Source organism: Acanthochromis polyacanthus, chromosome 13, assembly GCF_021347895.1.
Source record: "Acanthochromis polyacanthus isolate Apoly-LR-REF ecotype Palm Island chromosome 13, KAUST_Apoly_ChrSc, whole genome shotgun sequence".
Classification (NCBI taxonomy): Eukaryota; Metazoa; Chordata; class Actinopteri; family Pomacentridae; genus Acanthochromis; species Acanthochromis polyacanthus.
In genome coordinates, this window is record NC_067125.1 from 38058320 (window position 1) to 38077494 (window position 19175).

At 41.9% G+C, this 19175-nt stretch overlaps 1 protein-coding gene across 1 annotated transcript in view; it reads left to right on the forward strand.

Annotated features, from left to right (window-relative positions):
- The window catches only part of cbl (Cbl proto-oncogene, E3 ubiquitin protein ligase), a 38847-nt gene extending 21069 nt beyond the window's left edge, over positions 1–17778 (forward strand). The window contains exons 4-16 of the mRNA XM_022200961.2: positions 906–1062; positions 3260–3381; positions 5864–6001; positions 6689–6776; positions 7549–7680; positions 7863–8081; positions 8851–8982; positions 9787–10206; positions 11104–11192; positions 12229–12435; positions 12554–12642; positions 13040–13279; positions 14505–17778. Of these exons, the coding sequence (XP_022056653.1) occupies positions 906–1062; positions 3260–3381; positions 5864–6001; positions 6689–6776; positions 7549–7680; positions 7863–8081; positions 8851–8982; positions 9787–10206; positions 11104–11192; positions 12229–12435; positions 12554–12642; positions 13040–13279; positions 14505–14800 (2329 nt within the window). The 3' untranslated portion in view covers positions 14801–17778. The remainder of the gene's footprint in view (positions 1–905; positions 1063–3259; positions 3382–5863; positions 6002–6688; positions 6777–7548; positions 7681–7862; positions 8082–8850; positions 8983–9786; positions 10207–11103; positions 11193–12228; positions 12436–12553; positions 12643–13039; positions 13280–14504) is intronic.
- The last annotated feature ends 1397 nt before the right edge of the window (positions 17779–19175 follow it).

Genomic DNA, 19175 nt, shown 5'->3' on the forward strand with positions numbered 1-19175 from the left:
ATCCATGGAATTCAATAGCAGTTCCAAATGGGTATCCAGGAGCCCCGAGGGATCGCTTGGAGGGTGTTCTCAAGAAAAAATGTTAAATTTATTCTCTTAAATAGAAGCTAACAGAAAAAGAATATGTAACTGACATTTAGGAACCATAGTTTTAGTGTCCTTGCTGTTGCTTAACAGACATTAAATGTCTTTTTTTGGATAAATGGTGGGTTACTGATCCTTGACGTGTAAAAGTAGGAACCCATGTGCTGTGCTATTGCACACATTTGCATGAATCAGTCCCTATGCAGACACAAGACAGACAGTAAGTCAATATAATCGCACTTTTATTAGTTGGGTTTTCCAAATATTATATAAAACTACATGGATTTCCCCTATTTATTAGAGAACAATGTGGCTTATGTTTCTTGCATCATCAGCAGGAACTGATCAGCAACATGGTCACGTCTTAGAAACTTTGGTACTTTGCAGTTGTTCCTTAAATGCATTGATATTCTTCTCTATTGTGTTTTGTAGCATACTTTTTAAAAGACTGCATCACATTAGTATTTTTTAGCAGTGACCTTCTAAGCTGTAATTGGGAGTACAGAAACTGCTTGAACACAATACTATTTCTTTTTCATCACTTATGAATCATGGCCGCTATACTGGAAGTGAAGTTCATTCCTGTATTCAGAAGTTTTGAAGGTATATTAGATGCAGACTGAAAGACTGAAGAAGCATTTGAGAGACCAGCAAACCCAAAGTGTGAATAAAAGCTGTCACTGCACCTTTATTTAGAACATGCATGCAGATGCAGTCTGCATTTAACCATCATTATTTCTGTGTTGATTTTTTTTTTATGCTGTATTTAAGTTTTTCTGATTATGTCATCATCTGCTTTGTCGTTAATTTTTGCTCTACAGAACTATTGTGCCTTGGAAGGTGTTCCGTCAGTCTCTCCATGAGTTTCATCCCATCAGCTCCGGTCTGGAAGCCATGGCCCTGAAGTCCACCATAGATCTTACCTGCAACGACTACATCTCTGTCTTTGAATTTGACATTTTCACCAGGCTGTTCCAGGTAGCCTTCCTCTTTGGGTTCTGATTTTATATTGAGTTAGTGGGAATTGAAATGTGCAAAGAAAGAGAGCGATGGAGAAAACAGGGATGGAGAGTACTTCATAGTGACCCATTAGCCTTGGTGTAGGACACAAATTCAATTTGAGCAGGGCACAATGACCTCAAACTGATCAGCCACATCATTTTTCAGCTATCAGCTTGTGAGAAGGATGCCTGTTAACTTATTTACAGTCAGACAGGACTGCAGTTAAAACAAATGTCCTCCACTCTGCTTGCACAGTACAAATACAAATGTGTGGCTTTATTTTGTACTCTATTAGGTGTCTGTTATTGCTTTCTGAGAAATAGACGATCCATGTGCACTACAGAGTTGCGCTTAGATTGTACTTTTTACGTGTGGATGAGTATTAAATGGCAATGATGAAAATATGTGGAATAATTTCTTTGGCAGATTCTTTTTATACTAATCATGCAGTTTGTGCTGGAGGGGCGTCAGTACCTGCTTAGTTTGAAATGTGCCATTTTGCCAAAGCCCAACTTAACTCTGTAATCGATAGACCACAGTAGTAGCACATAAATTATGTGCTAGGATTTTGGTAAAGCACTAAATGCAACCAGTCATTTATAATTTGCAATCATCAACACAAGGCAGCAGGAAACAGCCAATTTGTTTTTGGAGTATTTTAGTGTGTATTTATGGGGTGCAGGTGTTGCACCGCAGTTCAAAAACTCCTTCTCATCAGTACAGAATGAAGCAGAAAGGAGGGCAGATCAGAAAAAAAAAGGAAAGATAGAGAAAGGGAGGGCAGAGGGTGGGTTTATCAACCATCATCTTCAGAGCTTATCTATATTATGTGGAGCAAGCATTTTGTAGCGGCATTGTAATTAGCATTGTCTCAAATGGAAACCGCTGATCTCATAAGTATACTCACCACCTTTTAATTTACATTATCTAAAACCTCTTGTATTGTGTATGCAGCATTGTGTATTCCCTGATTGACATTATCCCTGGCTAGTTGTGTGCATGGCACCGACAGGCTTAATGAAGCCTAAACAGATTAGACATTTCCTATGACACTCCCTCATACAGAAAAAGTCCTCCTCTAAATGTCCTCAAACTCAAAAGAGGAAGTGAGCCTGTGGCCATTTTAAGCTCTGTCCTTGATATGCAGAAGATGAGGGGTGACATGCTGTTTTTTTATGACGCTAAGAGACCCTCAAATGTGTCATTCCATGCGGTAATTTTGGGCCGAAAGATGAGGAGGTGAATAAAGCTGTGTTTAAGAAAGTCTGTTGGCTGTTTGCGCTGGTCTAGAATGAGTTGACATCCAAACGGTAATAAGAGACGATTGGAAAATAAATGTACTGTTAGCAAATAATATTTTACTCGCCACTCTTTTACTTGCTCGCCCAGTTACTATGTGATGATGTTATAAAAAAAATGCACACGAGACTGATGAGATACAGAGCATCCAACATCTAGTCCAACAGAGAAGGCATTTGTGACTTGTCATTTCCTGTGTGCGAAAAGTATAAATAACCAGCAACACATTGTAATTTGCGCAAATATTGTGAAGCCAAAATGGGACAGAACAAGTTGCCCTTGACATTTTTTTCAGCTCATCACTCTCGCAGCTCATTTTCAGTGTCGTATGTGTTAATTCTACTTCCTTTCACACACCAGACAGACTGGTGACAGCAATTGCGGAACCACCTACTCGCTACCGCATTCAGTCAGCGTGGTATGGAGTAATATGAATTGTTTTAAAGTTTTTGCTCAAGTCTTTACCCCTCATTGTTCAGACTGCTGGATTTGGATCAAGTAGCCTCTACAGTAAGAAACATAAGCACTTATAAAACTGACTCGCCTTCTGTATATACAGTTTTGGAAGCAGTCTATTGTCCATTTCACCTTCATCATTCTGTGACTCCAGATGGTGCCAAATGAGCTGCATGCTGTTTTAAGTATTGCAAATTATGCTTAAACTACCTTTTTACATTGCTTGACCCTGGTTGGAACAACCGTTATAAATCACACTGATTCTCGCCAAACAGTTGTTTGAACGTCACCCATGATGCAGTATGTTTCTCCACTGCTGTGCTCATACTGTTATTGCTGTCCATTCACTCACACATCCGATGACTCACTCTCTCTCTCTTTCTCTTGTGTGTGTGTGTGTGTGTGTGTGTGTGTGTAGCCTTGGTCGTCACTGCTGCGGAACTGGAACAGCTTGGCAGTTACTCACCCTGGGTACATGGCCTTCCTCACCTACGATGAGGTCAAGGCTCGGCTGCAAAAGTTCATTCACAAGCCTGGCAGGTGGGACATAATTATACACAACCTCATATGCATGCAAAGATACCGACGCGCACTCTGCTGCAGCTTAAATCTGCTTGTTGTCAGTACTCAAGATGTGGTTCAGCCAGTGCTGTAATATATGGATAAAATACATATTTTAATTAGCTCTGCTGACACAGTGACCTCCCATCAACTCGAAATAAATGTTCAGTGTCTGTCCTCAGCTTCTATTAACACGTTTGGGCAGAGCGCAAGAGGCTTTCATTTACGTTGTTGGAGATTAACGAGACGCATCACATATACGTGCTGATGTGTTTCCATCGGCAACAGCACAGCAGCGGGTTTGCTGTAACTATTAAACAATTTATTTTTGTCACTGTTCAGAAGATGATGTACACGACCATTCAAAAGTTTGGGATCACTTAGAAATGCCCTAATTTTTGAAAGAAAAGCATTTTTTTTTTCAATGAAGATAACATTAAATGAATCAGAAATGCACTTCAGACCTTGTTAATGCGGTAAATGACTATTCTAGCTGGAAGCGGCTGATTTTTAATGGAATACCTCCATAGGGGTACAGAGGAACATTTCCAGCAACCATCACTCATGTGTTCTAATGCTACATTTTGCTAGCTGATGGTGTTGAAAGGCTCATTGATGATTAGAAAACCCTCGTGCAATTATGTTAGCACATGAATAAAAGTGTGAGTTTTCATGAAAAACATGAAATTGTCTGGATGACCCCAAACTTTTGAATAGTAGTGTAGTTAACCCTTACAGGGCCATGTTTCTGGAGAAGTACATATACTAAAACCTCCAAGTCTTGTAAGGTCGCATTGTCGTAGACGTTCGCCATATTGAATTTCGGCCGGTACGCGGCCCCGATAAGAGCTTCGTAATTGCGGCTTCGTTATAAAGGCTCATACGGCTTTATCGTTTGAAATAAGCAAATTTGGGGCCAATGTTTATATCTTACCAAACATACGGGTGTGTGCATATTTTATGTTAATTAGCAATCATAAACGAGTCACTCACACGTGTTGAGCCGAGAATGTTCGGTTTCGGCTGTGTCTACGAGTAAGCGTGAACCGATTAGTTCTCTAGTTTTTTTTTCTTTTTGTATTGACATGTTTGATATGTTTATGAGGTTCAAACAAATTGTATCAAAACATCTTGGAATAGTAGAAAAACTGCCAAAGTACTGTTCACAACATGTATAAACTTTACCTTGTAAAAAAAAAAAGCTAGAAATAAACTCAAACTCAGTATACTCGGTCCCGGCTTTTTAAGGGTTAATTATCAAAATTAGGCTTTACATTATCAATAAGACAGAGATGACATAACTTCAAAGTTGGTGCCAGATTCAAATTCCGTTTTATGCAGTTATGTGTGTGTGTGTTGTGTTGTGTTGTGTTGTGTTGTGTTGTGTACGAAGGACCCAGGGCAGCGTGGCACTGGTACCTTGCATCAATGGTCTGATTGTATGCTGAAAGCTGATGTCACTCTTTAGGCCTGGCCTGTGTAGGGCCACGTTGACATCCGAACAGTTCCTGCCTGCTGTGATTGCTGAGTTTTGACACTATAAATTACAGCTTGCTGTCAGGAGAATTCTGTTGGCACTGCGGGTACAGCAGTGGTTCCCCGTTCTACGCTAAACAACAGTAATGTCACAAAGAATGTTTTGTTGCTCAGTCCAATCCTGCCCATGATTGATAGAGTTTCTTAATCATGCTGTTTGATCTCGTGCCAGTTAACTTGTTGCCACAAATAACATACTATAGACCTCAAGATTGCCTTTAATGCTAGAGCCAGAATACCAGCAAAGACTGCTTCTTTTGCGAGGGTAGTCAATACCTCCTAGAGCTGATTAATATTTCTGTCATTTCTTAGTACAAATCTTGTACATTGCAGCTTCTGTTGAAAAAAACATTTCCACTCTTTCGCTCAAGCAGCTGTGTTTTAAATGACTCCAGACATGGTGCAACAGGCAAATATAACAAGGAGCAACCAATTCTCCTCTTCACCTCCGGCTTATGATGAACGCACTCCCATCCACACCACAACATTGTCACAGTTTTATTAGTCCAATTGTGCTTGTGGTTGGTTATTTGTTTTTATTTTGATGAGCATTGGTGGGTTTTCATGTGTCTTTGCTTTGGATGCTCCTCCTGCACCAGAATCTGTCTCTATATTGAAACCGAGGATACAATTTCACTTTTTCTCGCAGATCATGTTATTTTAGATTTGATGATGAAGCTGTAACTGCACCTTATTTCTTGTTTCCACACTCGCTCCATTCCAGTACATAATGTAGTGTCTGTATTATGTGACCTGTGACTTACGCTAATGTACTTTTATGTCCTACGCATATAGGTAAAATGCCTTTCATGTTATTTGCTTTTATGTCACCTTATCTCTAAATGGCTCATCTTTTCAGTCTAACATTTCATCACATTTTGAGTGTGACCTTTGATCATGACTTATTTCTCATTTCTCTCTTCAGTTACATCTTCCGACTGAGCTGCACACGACTGGGCCAGTGGGCCATCGGCTACGTGACAGCAGATGGAAATATACTCCAGACCATTCCCCATAATAAACCCCTCTTCCAGGCCCTCATAGATGGTTTCAGGGAAGGATTGTAAGTAGATTGGCACTTTGTGTTGCACTCTTAACTCTGTCATTTTTCTTCTGGTTTGCTGTTCTGTTTCTCTGCGACTGGTTCGTGGTCTTTCGTTGATGCAATTTCATACACAGGACTTCTCTTTTTCTGCTTTCCTCCCTGCCCTCTCTACAAAGCAAGCATCTCTGTGTAAACTATTTAGCCTTGTTGTAGATGGAATCTGCCTTTCAGCTCTAAACCAAACCAGTCATATCAGTTTGCTTGTTTCCATCATTGCCGTGTTATCCTAACCAGAATAGACCTGTTGGTTTCTAATGTGAACCTCAGTCAGTGGTTTAACCGACTGTGAAACTCATGTTTTTATGCATACAAAAGCTACGGTTGGTCTGTCCCAACCGGTAATCAAATGCTAATTTAAACTGTAAGGTATATCGCCTGCACCTATGAAACATTTATCAAATGTTAATTACAGTTTCTGACCCATTTGTAAAGTAGTCACGTAGTGTACATGCATCAACTGGTAGTGAATGAATAGACTGAACAGATGTTTTCATTACTGCTGCCTGTTAGGTATACATGTAGCCTAATCATACTAACTAATAATGATAATAGATTTGAAATTAAAATGACTGTCGAACCACTCAAGGACGCTTTTAAAAGATTTCTGTGCATAATTTCTAATTCTACGTGCCTCTGCATCTCCAGCTATTTATTCCCTGATGGGCGGACGCAAAACCCCGACCTGACAGGACTGTGTGAGCCGTCGCCTCAGGACCACATCAAAGTCACACAGGTCAGAGGACTGTGCTGCTCAGTCTGCATAGTCAGCCATCTCTTACATTCTCGCTGGTGTTTTTTGTGTTTTACATTTTATTGTGAAAGCCGGGGAAAGATTTTACGTAAAAACAGTGATGTGACAGTGTAATGTATGATCAAAAGGAAACAGAAGGAAAATTAGATGAAACCCGCCCTCAGGAACTAAGTTAGCCAAGCAAGCAGACTTACCAGAAGACTTAAAAGAATAGCACTTAATGTTTTATGATTTTAAGAAGCATGGTCCTTATAAATGCAAAAATATGTTTTTATTAAATCGTGTGTGTACATATAAAGCTTGTGCTTCTTGTTTTAAGATTGAAGCTGTTAACTTTTCCTAAGCTATGTCACTGTTCATTTAAATAGTGCTGGACACTGCTCTTAGCAGCTGTAAATATATAAATTACATATTTCTGAACTGAAATGCTGTCTAGTTAAAGCACATCAGTCCTTTTGTCATTTTAATAAATCCCATCTGTGCTGCTATTACATTGAAGCATGCATCACTGTCGTACTTCTGAATTATTTTAAAACCATAGTATATCAGACAGTTTTTTCTCTGCCGATTGCTTATCTTCTCAGACTTTTGCAAAGGTTGTGCACTTATTTTGCTTTAGCAGAGGACTGAAACTAAAAATACGCCCACACATTTTAACTAACACTTCAGATACTTCTAGGCTCTTTTCAAAAATGATCTCAGGTGGTGTACCCTCCGTATGATGTTACAGTTTTGTCATGTTTTCTCCCCTCAGGAGCAATATGAGCTCTACTGTGAGATGGGCTCCACTTTCCAGCTTTGTAAGATCTGTGCCGAGAATGACAAGGATGTGAAGATTGAGCCCTGTGGTCATCTCATGTGCACCTCCTGTCTCACTGCCTGGCAGGTACAAGAGTGGGTGGATGGAAGGGGTTTGTGTGGGTTGGTTTAAGTGTCATAACTCTTACCTGATGAGAGAAGAACTCTCGGTTGAAGTGCTCTTCTCTGCAGACATAGCAGACATATAAAAGCACGAAACCTTCTTTCATCTCTGTGCGGTGTTACATCTGCTTTTTTTCTGTGTTACAGGAGTCTGAAGGTCAGGGAACGGGATGTCCCTTTTGCCGCTGTGAGATTAAGGGTACAGAGCCAATTGTTGTGGATCCGTTTGACCCCAAAGACAACAGCGGGGGCTCCTGTAGGGCCACGTTTGGGGCTGAGGGTGCCCCGTCGCCCAGCTATGATGACGATGATGACGACAGACTTGAAGACCCCCACCTCATGATGAGCAAACTTGCCTGTGCAAAAGTAAGATTGTGGAAATACCTTGGCTTAATTGAAACAGAAGTTATTTCAGTTTGCAGTCATGGCACTGGGCAAGCTGTTCTGCTATTTTCCACTGATAAAACTCTGAGGCACTTAGCACCCTGGGTGCACCTCATGGGTTCCTACTGCCCTCTTATCTTCTGTATTTTTTGAAAGACCCATCCCTGTACAGATGAAACACTCCCTGTCTTGCCCTTTTCACTTTTTTGAGCTTGAAGCTTACATCTTGCATCTGAAGTCTTTCATCTCCATCTTTCATGGTGCCAAGGTAGTAGCTTTTTTGTGCCTCTTGATATTTGATATGTGGGGCATTCTCCTACCTTACATCTTTTATGTGCCTCTGAGAAACTCTGCGCATTAATCTGTTTATAGAGAGGTGAATACCTGAGATCACATACACTTTGATGTCTTCCCAGGTATTTCTTTGGCTTTGATTGCTGACCCAGCCTCTTTGACCAGTGCTTTAAATGTACTTGTGTACTTGCTGTTTGTTTCATCAAAACGAGTCTTAGATTATTATTTTTTTGCTCTTGTTGTTTTTTCAAGTGTCTGCACAAAATATTAGTAGTAGCAAAGCTTAACCACATAGTTGCCAGAAATTTTAGAATGAAATCATTGAAGTTTGACTGAAATTTTTAGCTTCACTGAGACTTGTGAATTTTTTTTGTATCATTTAGACAAAACTTGATCGTGCTAAGGTGTCACTGATCAGAGGTGTTTGGCTTCTTCTGTGTGTGTCTGTGTAATCTAGGTGGAGCGTCCCCCGTCACCCATGTCCATGCCTCCTCAGTCCTCTCTTCCCCCAGTGCCGCCCAGACTAGACTTGTTACCACACAGACCTCCCAACCCGCCCGGTGCCTCCAGCCCTGGAGTTACTAGCAAGGTAACTGAACATACACAACTAACACTATGTGCGGGCAGGAGAGAATGTAACTTTGGTGACGGTGTCTTTATGTTTCACAATCATGCAGTATGCATTTATGTATGGAAATGTGTGTAATAGCCCTCAGGACAAGAGGAAATGGTGCTGTCATAGCAAGATGAGGGGACTTTGTTGATATTTGTCCTAGCATGGATGGATTTTACGTGTCGTTTTTATTGTGGACTGTGTTATCTCAAAATATTAAAGCAATTTCAGTTTTACCTCAGAACAAGTGGCTTCATTTCTTTGCGATATCTAGTAAAACGAATCAAACATTCGGCTTTGCAGCTGGTCTGTAGATTGACTTTTATGGACTCAAAGCACAATACAAAAAGCCTATATTCACTTGTAGCCCAGTTCTGTTATTGAAGGAATGCTTGCTCTTACTGCCCCCTTGATACAAGTAAAATGTTGAAGTGACTGCTGCAATAATCCGTGTATTTTATATTCTGAATGTAATAAATATTAGAGTGCATTTCCATTCACTCAAACATCCATATTGCCACATATTTCTGCTTAAACGTAGGTAAATGGAAGCTGCACAGCTGCTTCAATCGTCTGCAGAGGATAAACATTTTTCCATGGTGCTACTTGTCTAAGCTACATATATTGTTGACTGTGATGACAAATGCATACGCAGTGGTTTTCTTGCTAAATGGATTATTTCACAGTGCAAAAGATAAGAGCTTGGAGTTTTCTTTGCTTTCACATCAATATTTTATGTAGTCTAAATGAGCTCTCTCCATCTCTGTTTCGCCCCTCCAGGCAGCATCTCACCACAAAGACAAGCCTCTTCCCCTTCCTCCAGCTCTGCGTGATCTACCCCCTCCTCCTCCTCCAGACCGCCCCCACACAGCTGGGACGGCCCCCGATGGGCGGCTCCAGAGACGGCCCTTACCCTGCACTCCTGGGGAGCCCCCTCGAGATAAGCTCCCTCCTACACCCCCAAACCGACCCCTGACTGACTGGAACTCCAGGCCTGTTCCTAAGGCCCCCACCTCCTCTTCTTCATCCTCCTCATCCTCCTCCTCATCCACCCAAGTCTCCAGTCTGGGAGTGGACATTCGAGCAGGTGTCAGGGAGCTCTCCAACAGACACTCCCTCCCCTTGGCGCTGCCCTCCGCTCTGGACACCCGCTCAGATCCACAGAAGAACAACAGCTCCCTCAGTCTGGACCACCAGCTGGTCAGAGCAACCACAACACACAACACACTTAGCTGCTATTTGATTCACTGGCTGCAGTTACAAGCACACAGAGCGGTGAAGTTAGCAGTAACTGCCCAAACAAAACTGAAATAATCCAGTGTTGAATTTTATGAGGAGATTCCTGACGGGTCACTGTACAGCCAAACTTGAAATTAAGCTGGATTTGTGACCTTTATGAACATTTATAAAATACATGTTGTTCCTGCCATCTTTCTCCCTGCATTTTAGAAATATGTGGATATATTTTTGATACGGAGAGTTGGACAGAAGCATTAAATAGGAATATACTGCCAGGAGCTGTTGGCTTAGATTTGCATCAAAGCTAAAAACTCTGTGAAACAGCTGTCCAAATGGAATAAAAAGTACACCTCTAAAGCTCACTAATTAAAATATCAACAGCCAGTTTCACAGACATATTTTAGTCCCAGACAAAAGAAGTAAGAATTTAATGAAGATAAGACAACCTGTACAAACCCCAGGAAGTCAAAAAATAGTCTGGCACACAAGCTCCCATTAAACCAAAGCTGGTCGTTTTTACACTTCACTTTGGGCACAGAGTAAAAATAAAACTGGATAGAACGTCTTAATGAGCTTTAGATTTACTGGTAGGTGCTACATTTTGTTACCTCTGTAAAGAGCTGGGCAAGCTGTTTACTCAGTTTCCAGTCTTTATAGTAAGCCACTTTATGCTAACCTCCTGCTGGCATCACCTTCAAAGGGATGTGGCTTCAGTCTTCCCATCCAACTCCCAGCAAGAAGCAAATTTAGGATATTTACTAAACGGTCCAGTGTGTCTTCTAAATGTGATATGCATTTGATTTCTAGACTCCCTTCATTTTAAAGTTTCTAAGATGTCGGCCTCCGCTTCCTTTTCAGAGTTTTGCTGCTGTAGTTGGTCAGGAATATGACAACCCCAAAGTCAAACCTTCAGCCTCAGCCAACGCCATCTACTCACTGGCAAACAGGTATATTGTACTAGCATTGTAAATATAGGGATTCATCCCGTTGCTGACTGACATTTGCTGACTTGCAATCACAAATTTGTATAATACATATTTTAAGAGACTTGTTTACTCGTCAGACATTTAATTCAATTCAATTCAATTTTATTTATATAGCGTCAATTACAGTCAACTCGTCTCAAGACGCTTTACAGAACCCAAATGCCTGACCCCCAGAGCAAGCCCAAAGGCGACAGTGGCAAGGAAAAACACCCTTTTAACAGGGAAGAAACCTCGAGCAGAACCCGGCTCTATATAGGGGGACCCATCTGCCTGCTGGCCGGGCGGGTTGAGAAGGACAGAAGAGGGCAAGGGGGAGGGATGGGAGAAGAGGGAGGGGTGGGAAAGCAAGGAAAACACAACACACATTTGGATACATGCATGACAGGATATGTGACACAGACAAAGTATAAGCTAACATTGAAAACTGACTCATAATTTACTCTTATGATGTACGACTCTGACATTAAACATACTCCATATATAGCTAGCAGTAAAATTCAAACAGTATGTAAGTTAGCATAACAGTATAGTGAAGGCAATGCAGAGTTGACTGGTGGAAAAAGGGAGTTGGAAGCAGAAGGCTGGAGGAAGGTCAGCGGCAGCATCCCACAGTGGACATGATGGAGACTGGACCAGTTGGTGGAACATCAACCGCAGATCTGAAACATCCAGCTCTGGGACCAGGGACACTCGGAGAAATAGCACAGGGGCAAACAGAGTGAATGTACTGCAATAACGGTATACATATTAAATGTAAAGGTAGATAGAGAAGGGCTCAGTGCGTCAAGAAAAGTCCCCCAGCAGCCTAGGCCTATAGCAGCATGACTAGGGGCAGAACGAAGGGACGTCCAAGAGGAAGTCAGCTGTGCAATGAAGACACAAGCCGAACCCCTGTGGGTCACCCAGTCAGCCCCAACTATTTACCCTTTTAATGTTACTGTTTTGTAAAAGTGTATTTCCATTTCCACTTAAATATTCTTGGTTTGGTTGTTCCCAGACCGTCTCCAGCCTTGAGGCAAGTGGCTGGAGAGGAGGCACGTGACAGTGAGGAGGAGTCCGAGTACATGGTCCCCTCCTCTCGCCCCGTCCTGCCCCCGATCACGGCACCACCTGTAGGGGAGACCCCACCGGTCCCAAGGCCCCCACAGCCTCAGGCCCTATCGGCACTCCAGACACAGACCCAAGCCCCCACACTCAACTCACGGTACTCAGACCTCTCAATGAATCCACCTCCAGCATATCACAAATGAGTGATAGTGTTTTATTATGTAATGCAGGGTTTTGTCTGTTGCTGCTAATTTTACAGCCATTTATTGTTGCAGGTTGGCACTGGCTGAACTAGAGGATGGACCTCAAATGTATGAAGCCATGTACAACATCCAGTCCAGGTCACAACAAGCCAGAGATTCAGGTAATTAAACCCACTAACATCAGTACGAATAACACATGGATATTTAAGATAAGCAGCACAAATCACTTTCATTTATTGTTTCAAATTTCTATGCCACCATCTTGAAAACTTCTAAGTCTACCATACTGCTGATATTTATTTAGTTTTGTCGCCTTCAAAATGAGCCACTTGTGGAGCAACACTGACTCCAATCAGTCAGTCTGCATTTTAACTTTAAGCTAAAACTAAATCTGGATGAACAAATACTCCTACTCTGTGTTGGCATGAATGTGATTATGTTTCTGGTTACAGTTATGAGTCATCTGAAGCTGTCATAGTGGACATAATTATTTAATTCCATGTAACTGTGTATATATTATATGCTTTAGTGCTCACATATTGTCTTCGGTCCTTGCAGACTATTCAGAGTTGCCCCCTCTGGTGATGACCAATGGTCCCAGAGACCATGCAGCTGAGGATCGGGAAGAGGAGGAGAACGGCTACGACTTCCCAAAACCCCGGCTGCCATTGCCCCCGGCCCGACGGACTCTGTCAGAAATGGGAGGGTCTTTGTCCTCCTCTTCTTCATCATCCTCTTCGTCCTCCACAGCTGCTTTCAATCGCCTTTCTCTAGATTCAGACGCCGGAGCTGCAGCATGTAAGTTTACTCGTCTTTATGAACTTACAAGTAGTTTTTAAAATGTCACAGAACTTCTTACATTGACATTCACTGTCTGCAGAACTTGTTCGTGTTGTTGCTTAACGGGTATCTAACAGCCTGTTGTGTTTCTGAACATGTCATTTTGTAGCTTTTATGGCCAAAGCTTAAGCAAAGTAGCAGTAAGTATTGTTTACAAGTCCAGATTATTTGGTAATTAATAACAACCTATTTGACCAACATTATCTCAGGTGAGAGAGAACCTTGTTAGTCTGGAGTTAACTGTCTGAACAGTTAAATACCATCAGTCTCTGTGGGAAATGTGATTGAAGTCGACTGACGCTTTCAAATGTGGGCTTCCTTCGAGAGATCTGACATTAAAAAGTAGAAATGTTACATCAGTGTTGGCATCTACAGAATATGTTTGGTAAAAATGGAGAACTGTGTGTCTGTTTCATAAAACACCTTGGATATATCTATTTTATAGCTGCAGCCTCTATGTGCAGGTCCTGCTGATAAATCAATACCCTGAAGTAGTGAAAAAGTCAACCAAGGCATTTTGCTTATTTCTGCTATGGGACCTAAACATACAACTGATTTTCCAGAAGGTCTCTGATGTTGGATTTAAAGTTGGACTCTTATAGATTGCCTGGGATTGATTGCTGTCCAGTATGTGCAATCACAGTGTGCAACAAAGGGTAAAGACCAATAATTACAGAGCTCTGTAACATTAGTGACCTTAAACTAGAGAAGTACTAAGTGATGCCTCCAGGATGTTGGACACACCTTATGTGCAATGACCTGCTGTGTTCTTGGAATCTCATATTGACCACTAAGATGTCCTTTACTTTGGACTGTAAGGCTGTGTGGAGGTTTGACTGTAGTTACCACAGCGTTAGTGTCCTGTCACACTGTGCAAGAAGGGCAAAGCAGGTGCAGGAAGAAGAATCCACAGAGAGCGGATTCAGAAAATGACTCCAAGGCAACAATAGTTTTAGAGGATTTTGGTGACAGAGACACTGACAATCACAGTGCTTAAAGGTCTGAAGCAATTCCCTCATTAAATCACTTCTATCCAAGAAAATTTTGTTTCTGTTTTGAGTTAACATCTACCAACAAAATGATTACTGGGTGTCTTCTTTTACCGTAGGTTGTTTCCAATTTAACCAAAACCAAAGAGTGCTCCAGACAAAAGCGTGTGCACTCACTCTCTCTGTATCTTCAGCCTTCTCAGAGCCGGTGGAAGCACCAGAGAGACCGCCAAAGCCCCTGCCCAGACGAATCAACTCGGAGCGCCGGCCCAGCCCCGTCCCACCCGTCCCTGCTCCACCCAGCAGTGGAGCAACAGGAGGAGAAGCCAACCCTCACATCAGTAGCGAGATCGAGCACCTCATGAGTCAGGGATACTCTTACCAGGACATCCAGAAAGCACTGATGATTGCACAGAACAATATTGAAATGGCCAAGAATATCTTACGCGAGTTTGTTTCCATTCCCTCCACCGCGCATATTCTTACATAGCACACCCCTGTGCTGCCCATGTGTTTGCTCTGTTGCCCTAGCTTGGCCAAGCCTGGTTTGGTTTAGGTTGGTACAGACCAACCCATAACCCAAAGCCCATTGCCTGCAGCACTACTTCCAGTGCTGGCTGAAACCTTTCGCCCCTGTGGATTTTTACCTGGCTGTTACTCCAGTGAGCTCGCAGCCTCTCTGGGACTCTGCGCCCTGCACTCCATGCGCTTTCAACAGTGTCTGGCCTTCTCTAAACTGCTACAGCAGGCCTCTTTGTTTTCAAGAACGTCTCTGCGGAACTGACTGAGCGCGTGTGGAACAGTGACGGGACGCCACATGGCGCAAGGTTTTTGTCGAGATCCTGGGAAGACAGATTCTTATCTTTCTTGTTGAAGCCTCTTGCTGAAAAGTGTAACCAACACCTCACAAATAAAACTAAAAATGTATGTCTATATGAAAATTTAATATATGAGTAAATATATATTAAATGTGTGTAATATATATACAGTACGTGCATATATAGTATGTGAAAATGATTTCAGCTTTGAGGGTCGCTGTTGGTACAAGCGACATGGGTAGACGGGGACCAGATTAAATGGAGTTTTGGCTTTTCTGTCAGGTTGAGGGTTGTGAGACTGCAGTAGCACATGTGAGGAAGAGGACCAGTCGAGGTGCCTTCCTCACCAGGATGTGTTGGTCGGCAGCAGCTTGGATAAAAAAAAAGACATGCAGCAGAACTTTTTCGATGAGAATTCAGTAAGTTATGGCCTTTGATTAACAACGTTGCTTTGGTACTTTTTCTTTTATAGAAAAACATGCTCGTTTTGTCGTGTTGTATTTTTAAAAGTAGCATGACGATGGTTTGAGGTCTGGGCTGTTGTGCTGGCAGTGTGTGTGATTGTGTATGTGAGCGTGTGTCTGCCTGCCAGACCTACTCCTCATGGCCTGCTCTTAAATGAATCCTTGCTCCTGTACAACATGAATGTGGAATTACAGTCGGTATACTCAGATTCGTGCTCTGTAAACGTACTACTGCTCTAACTCATATGGCAGGGCTTAGTGTAGCTGTAGAGCCTGGCAGTGAGATTATTAGAGGACGTACTAATGTTGACGACCCTGCAGTACCAGACAGGCTAGTGTTGTGTGATCCGTGGCGGCTGAAACGTTTTGTTCTGTCTTTTGTCTAACTTGATTGGCTGGCTGGTTCGGGTGGGTTTCTGCCTCCAGCAGAGTCTGGTGTTACAGAACAACAACAAAAAAAAGTCATTGATTTACTTTGGTAATATATTATTGTAATATGATCATAAATATTGTTATTCTAATTAATTCAGAAGTGCTTCACTGCTGCTACTATTGTTAGTGCTAAACAATTAAGCCTTAAGTGTACATTTGTGAATATTGTGTTTAATCGTCATCTTGTTTCTTTAAAGTGACAGTATCATCTGTTTCTCCAGTCCATAATGTAGCATACTTGAAAGTACAAGCGGCTTGTGAGCCTGCAGCCCTCTCAAGCTGTCGACTCTTCAGTGTTTTTAACATTTTTGTTGTATATTCTCCGTGGGTAGACTCTGTTAGCAACAGTAATAAAGCAAACAAAATGCTTTGGATATGGAAACCAGCCATTTTGTAACAGATTCAGGCTTCCTTCACATTGGTTCCCTTTCTCCGTGCTTTAGCCCCACTGAGAGGGGGAGTGATTGCTGAGGCTTTTTTAAATGGTAGGCTCATGGGTTTGCTGGCCCACCCCCAAGTCTACATTAAAAATCAGTGTTTGGGCCAACTGTAAGAACTAACTCAGGAATAATGTTTGTGGCGTTCACCCTGGCTGTCAAAACCCGGAGGAGACTCACTGGCATAGACGGCAGCTCAGCTGTCTGTTCATCCAGGTGACATGTAGCCAAAAGGATCCGCTTAATGAAGTCACACAAGTAGCCTATTACTATTTTTTTGTCACATTATAACTTGCACATTTTTTTTGTATTATTTCCAGTGTTCGCAGGACTAGAGTCAGCAGCTTCATTTCCAGGTACTATGAATGAATAAGAAAAATTAATGCGAGGAGCTTTTAGGTACATTGACTTGAACCACTCTCAGCATATGAAGAATGTTTTTCTCGGGAGGGAGTCAATCACATCAATAGCTAATCAGCCCTAGCTTGTTCTCGGTAATGCTGTGTGTTGACTGGAAGCAATCTCCACGCTGTCTGGCCATCCTCTAGTTCTTTTGTTTCTGTTCCTAGTTGCCTTGAGAAACTTCTTGAATGATGGGTGATGGACGGGGACGTCCCCAATCCTCAATACTGTACCAATGTTTTGTTGATGTTTCAAGGACAGCATGTCATTGTCATGTATTAATTACCTTTATTTTGTGTTTGCACAGTATACCAATTTGTGCTTTGATACTGTCACTCTAAAGAAAAGCAAACTGTATAAAGTTAGTGATATGAAAAGGAAAGAAATGGCTGTTTTTATTTCATTTTGCATTCCTGTACATGTATTTTGTTCCAAAGGTTTTGTTTACTTGTGTGAATAATTCTGTGAGCAGTGCCATATGTTTAGAGATCCTCACCATGTTTAGAATAAGGCCTTTGTTTTTGAAGAGAGTCTGTTGGTATTGATCTGTACCTGTTGATCTCTGAAGGTGAGATTGTGCGGTATTGCTTGTGTTAATCTGTCCTCTGCCACATCGGGACTCATCTCGGAGTGCAAGCGCTCATCTGTGAAAGGCCTGAGCATCTTTTTTGTTCGCCTTTACCAGATCAGTGCTCAGTCTCTCGGAGATGCCTGATGCTTACCAGCCCCTCCTCTGTTGCCCTCAGCCCTGATGCTGGGGTATTTCAATTTTTTGCCAGAAGAGGGAGCAGTTGTTCTGCATAGCTGCGTTGCTTCTCATCAGTAAAAGGCATTCATTAATTTTTTTGATGGTTTTTAAAGCTCATATCACTTTGGAAGTATGCACATTGCTGTTAATAAAATAAGCAAAAGCCATCACTTGTCTGGCTTCTCTATAATCATGCTTATTTGGATGTTTAGCTTGTAGATTAAAAACATTTAGGGATTAATATACAACATTTATAAAGTAAATAAGTATTTTGCTCATGTTAAAGTCCCAAAACACTTGTAATTTTGAGAAGTATAACATCTGAAATACAACGTTGTGAAGACTCTATCCAGGTCATGGTATGTCTAAGTAATAAAACCAAGACAAGTCCAGTTGCCTTTGCTTTAGTACGTAGATGCTGTACAACACTGAGAAACTGGACTTTTAAAAACGTGAATAATGTAAAATTGAAATACTATGACATAACTTTCCCTTTTGAGCAAGGAGTGACCATGAAAAGAGGAGAAACCGCAGATCACCAGAAACGACTCGAGCAGAAGGCACCATGAAGAAATGGATACAAAAACAAGTGTTTAACACAACACTGTAGATAAAGCAGTGGCAGATCTTCCGTGAGGGCACGGGGGGTCAGTTGTCCCCCCCCCCCCCCCCCTCCCCCGTAATCTAATTGGCCACCCCTGTGCTCCCACAAAATTTTCGTTAGAAATTTACTTTACTGATACTCCGATTTCCGACGCTCCTGAACGCAACTTCGTTGTCCGACTGCACCTGAATGCAACAATGACGTTAGTATGATCTTTCCATTGTATTTCATTTGGATTTGAAGAAGTTTTGAAGACGTTTTCTAATGCCAGAGGAGAAGACGAGCAGCTTTGTATCTTTGCGTTAAGAAGACTGTGGCCGTTTCTCAGTGCGTAACTGTCCATCGTTGTGTTCTCACGTACTCGTGAAACGTCATCATCGAGACTGCATCGGGCCAGACTAATGAGCATAGATATGAATCAGTAGATAAATATATAGCTATGGCTGCAGCTCCCAGTAAACAGGAGGATTTTATGGGGATGGCTAGTAACTACGTCATCGTCTCCAAAAACGTCACTTCCGTGTCCTACCAAACCAACGATATAATGGTGCTGTGTTGTGTCCTGTGTTGCAACAATAGAAATGATGTAAATAAAACGATATCTTTCTACCACTTTCCTCTGGACGAAAAGGAGAAGAGAAGATGGCTGACACTGATAAGGTAAGTCGGATTTCTAATCTTAGAAAATACATTTAGCGCCGGGAGCTAACGTGCGCTAGCAAGTATTAGCCGCTTGAATTATGTTGTCTTTTTGTGTTATGAGGAGTGTTTGGGCCACATTACAAAAGAAACTAAAAGTGGTCGAGATTAAAGTCTCTGATAATAAGTTTATACTTTTAATTTATAAGAATAAAGTCTGCCGAGGGAGACTTTTGTCCCAGTTTTGGGGACTTGGACTTGCTTGACCAATCTGCCCAAAATACTCGACTTGACTAGGATATGGGTCTATGTGACTTGGAT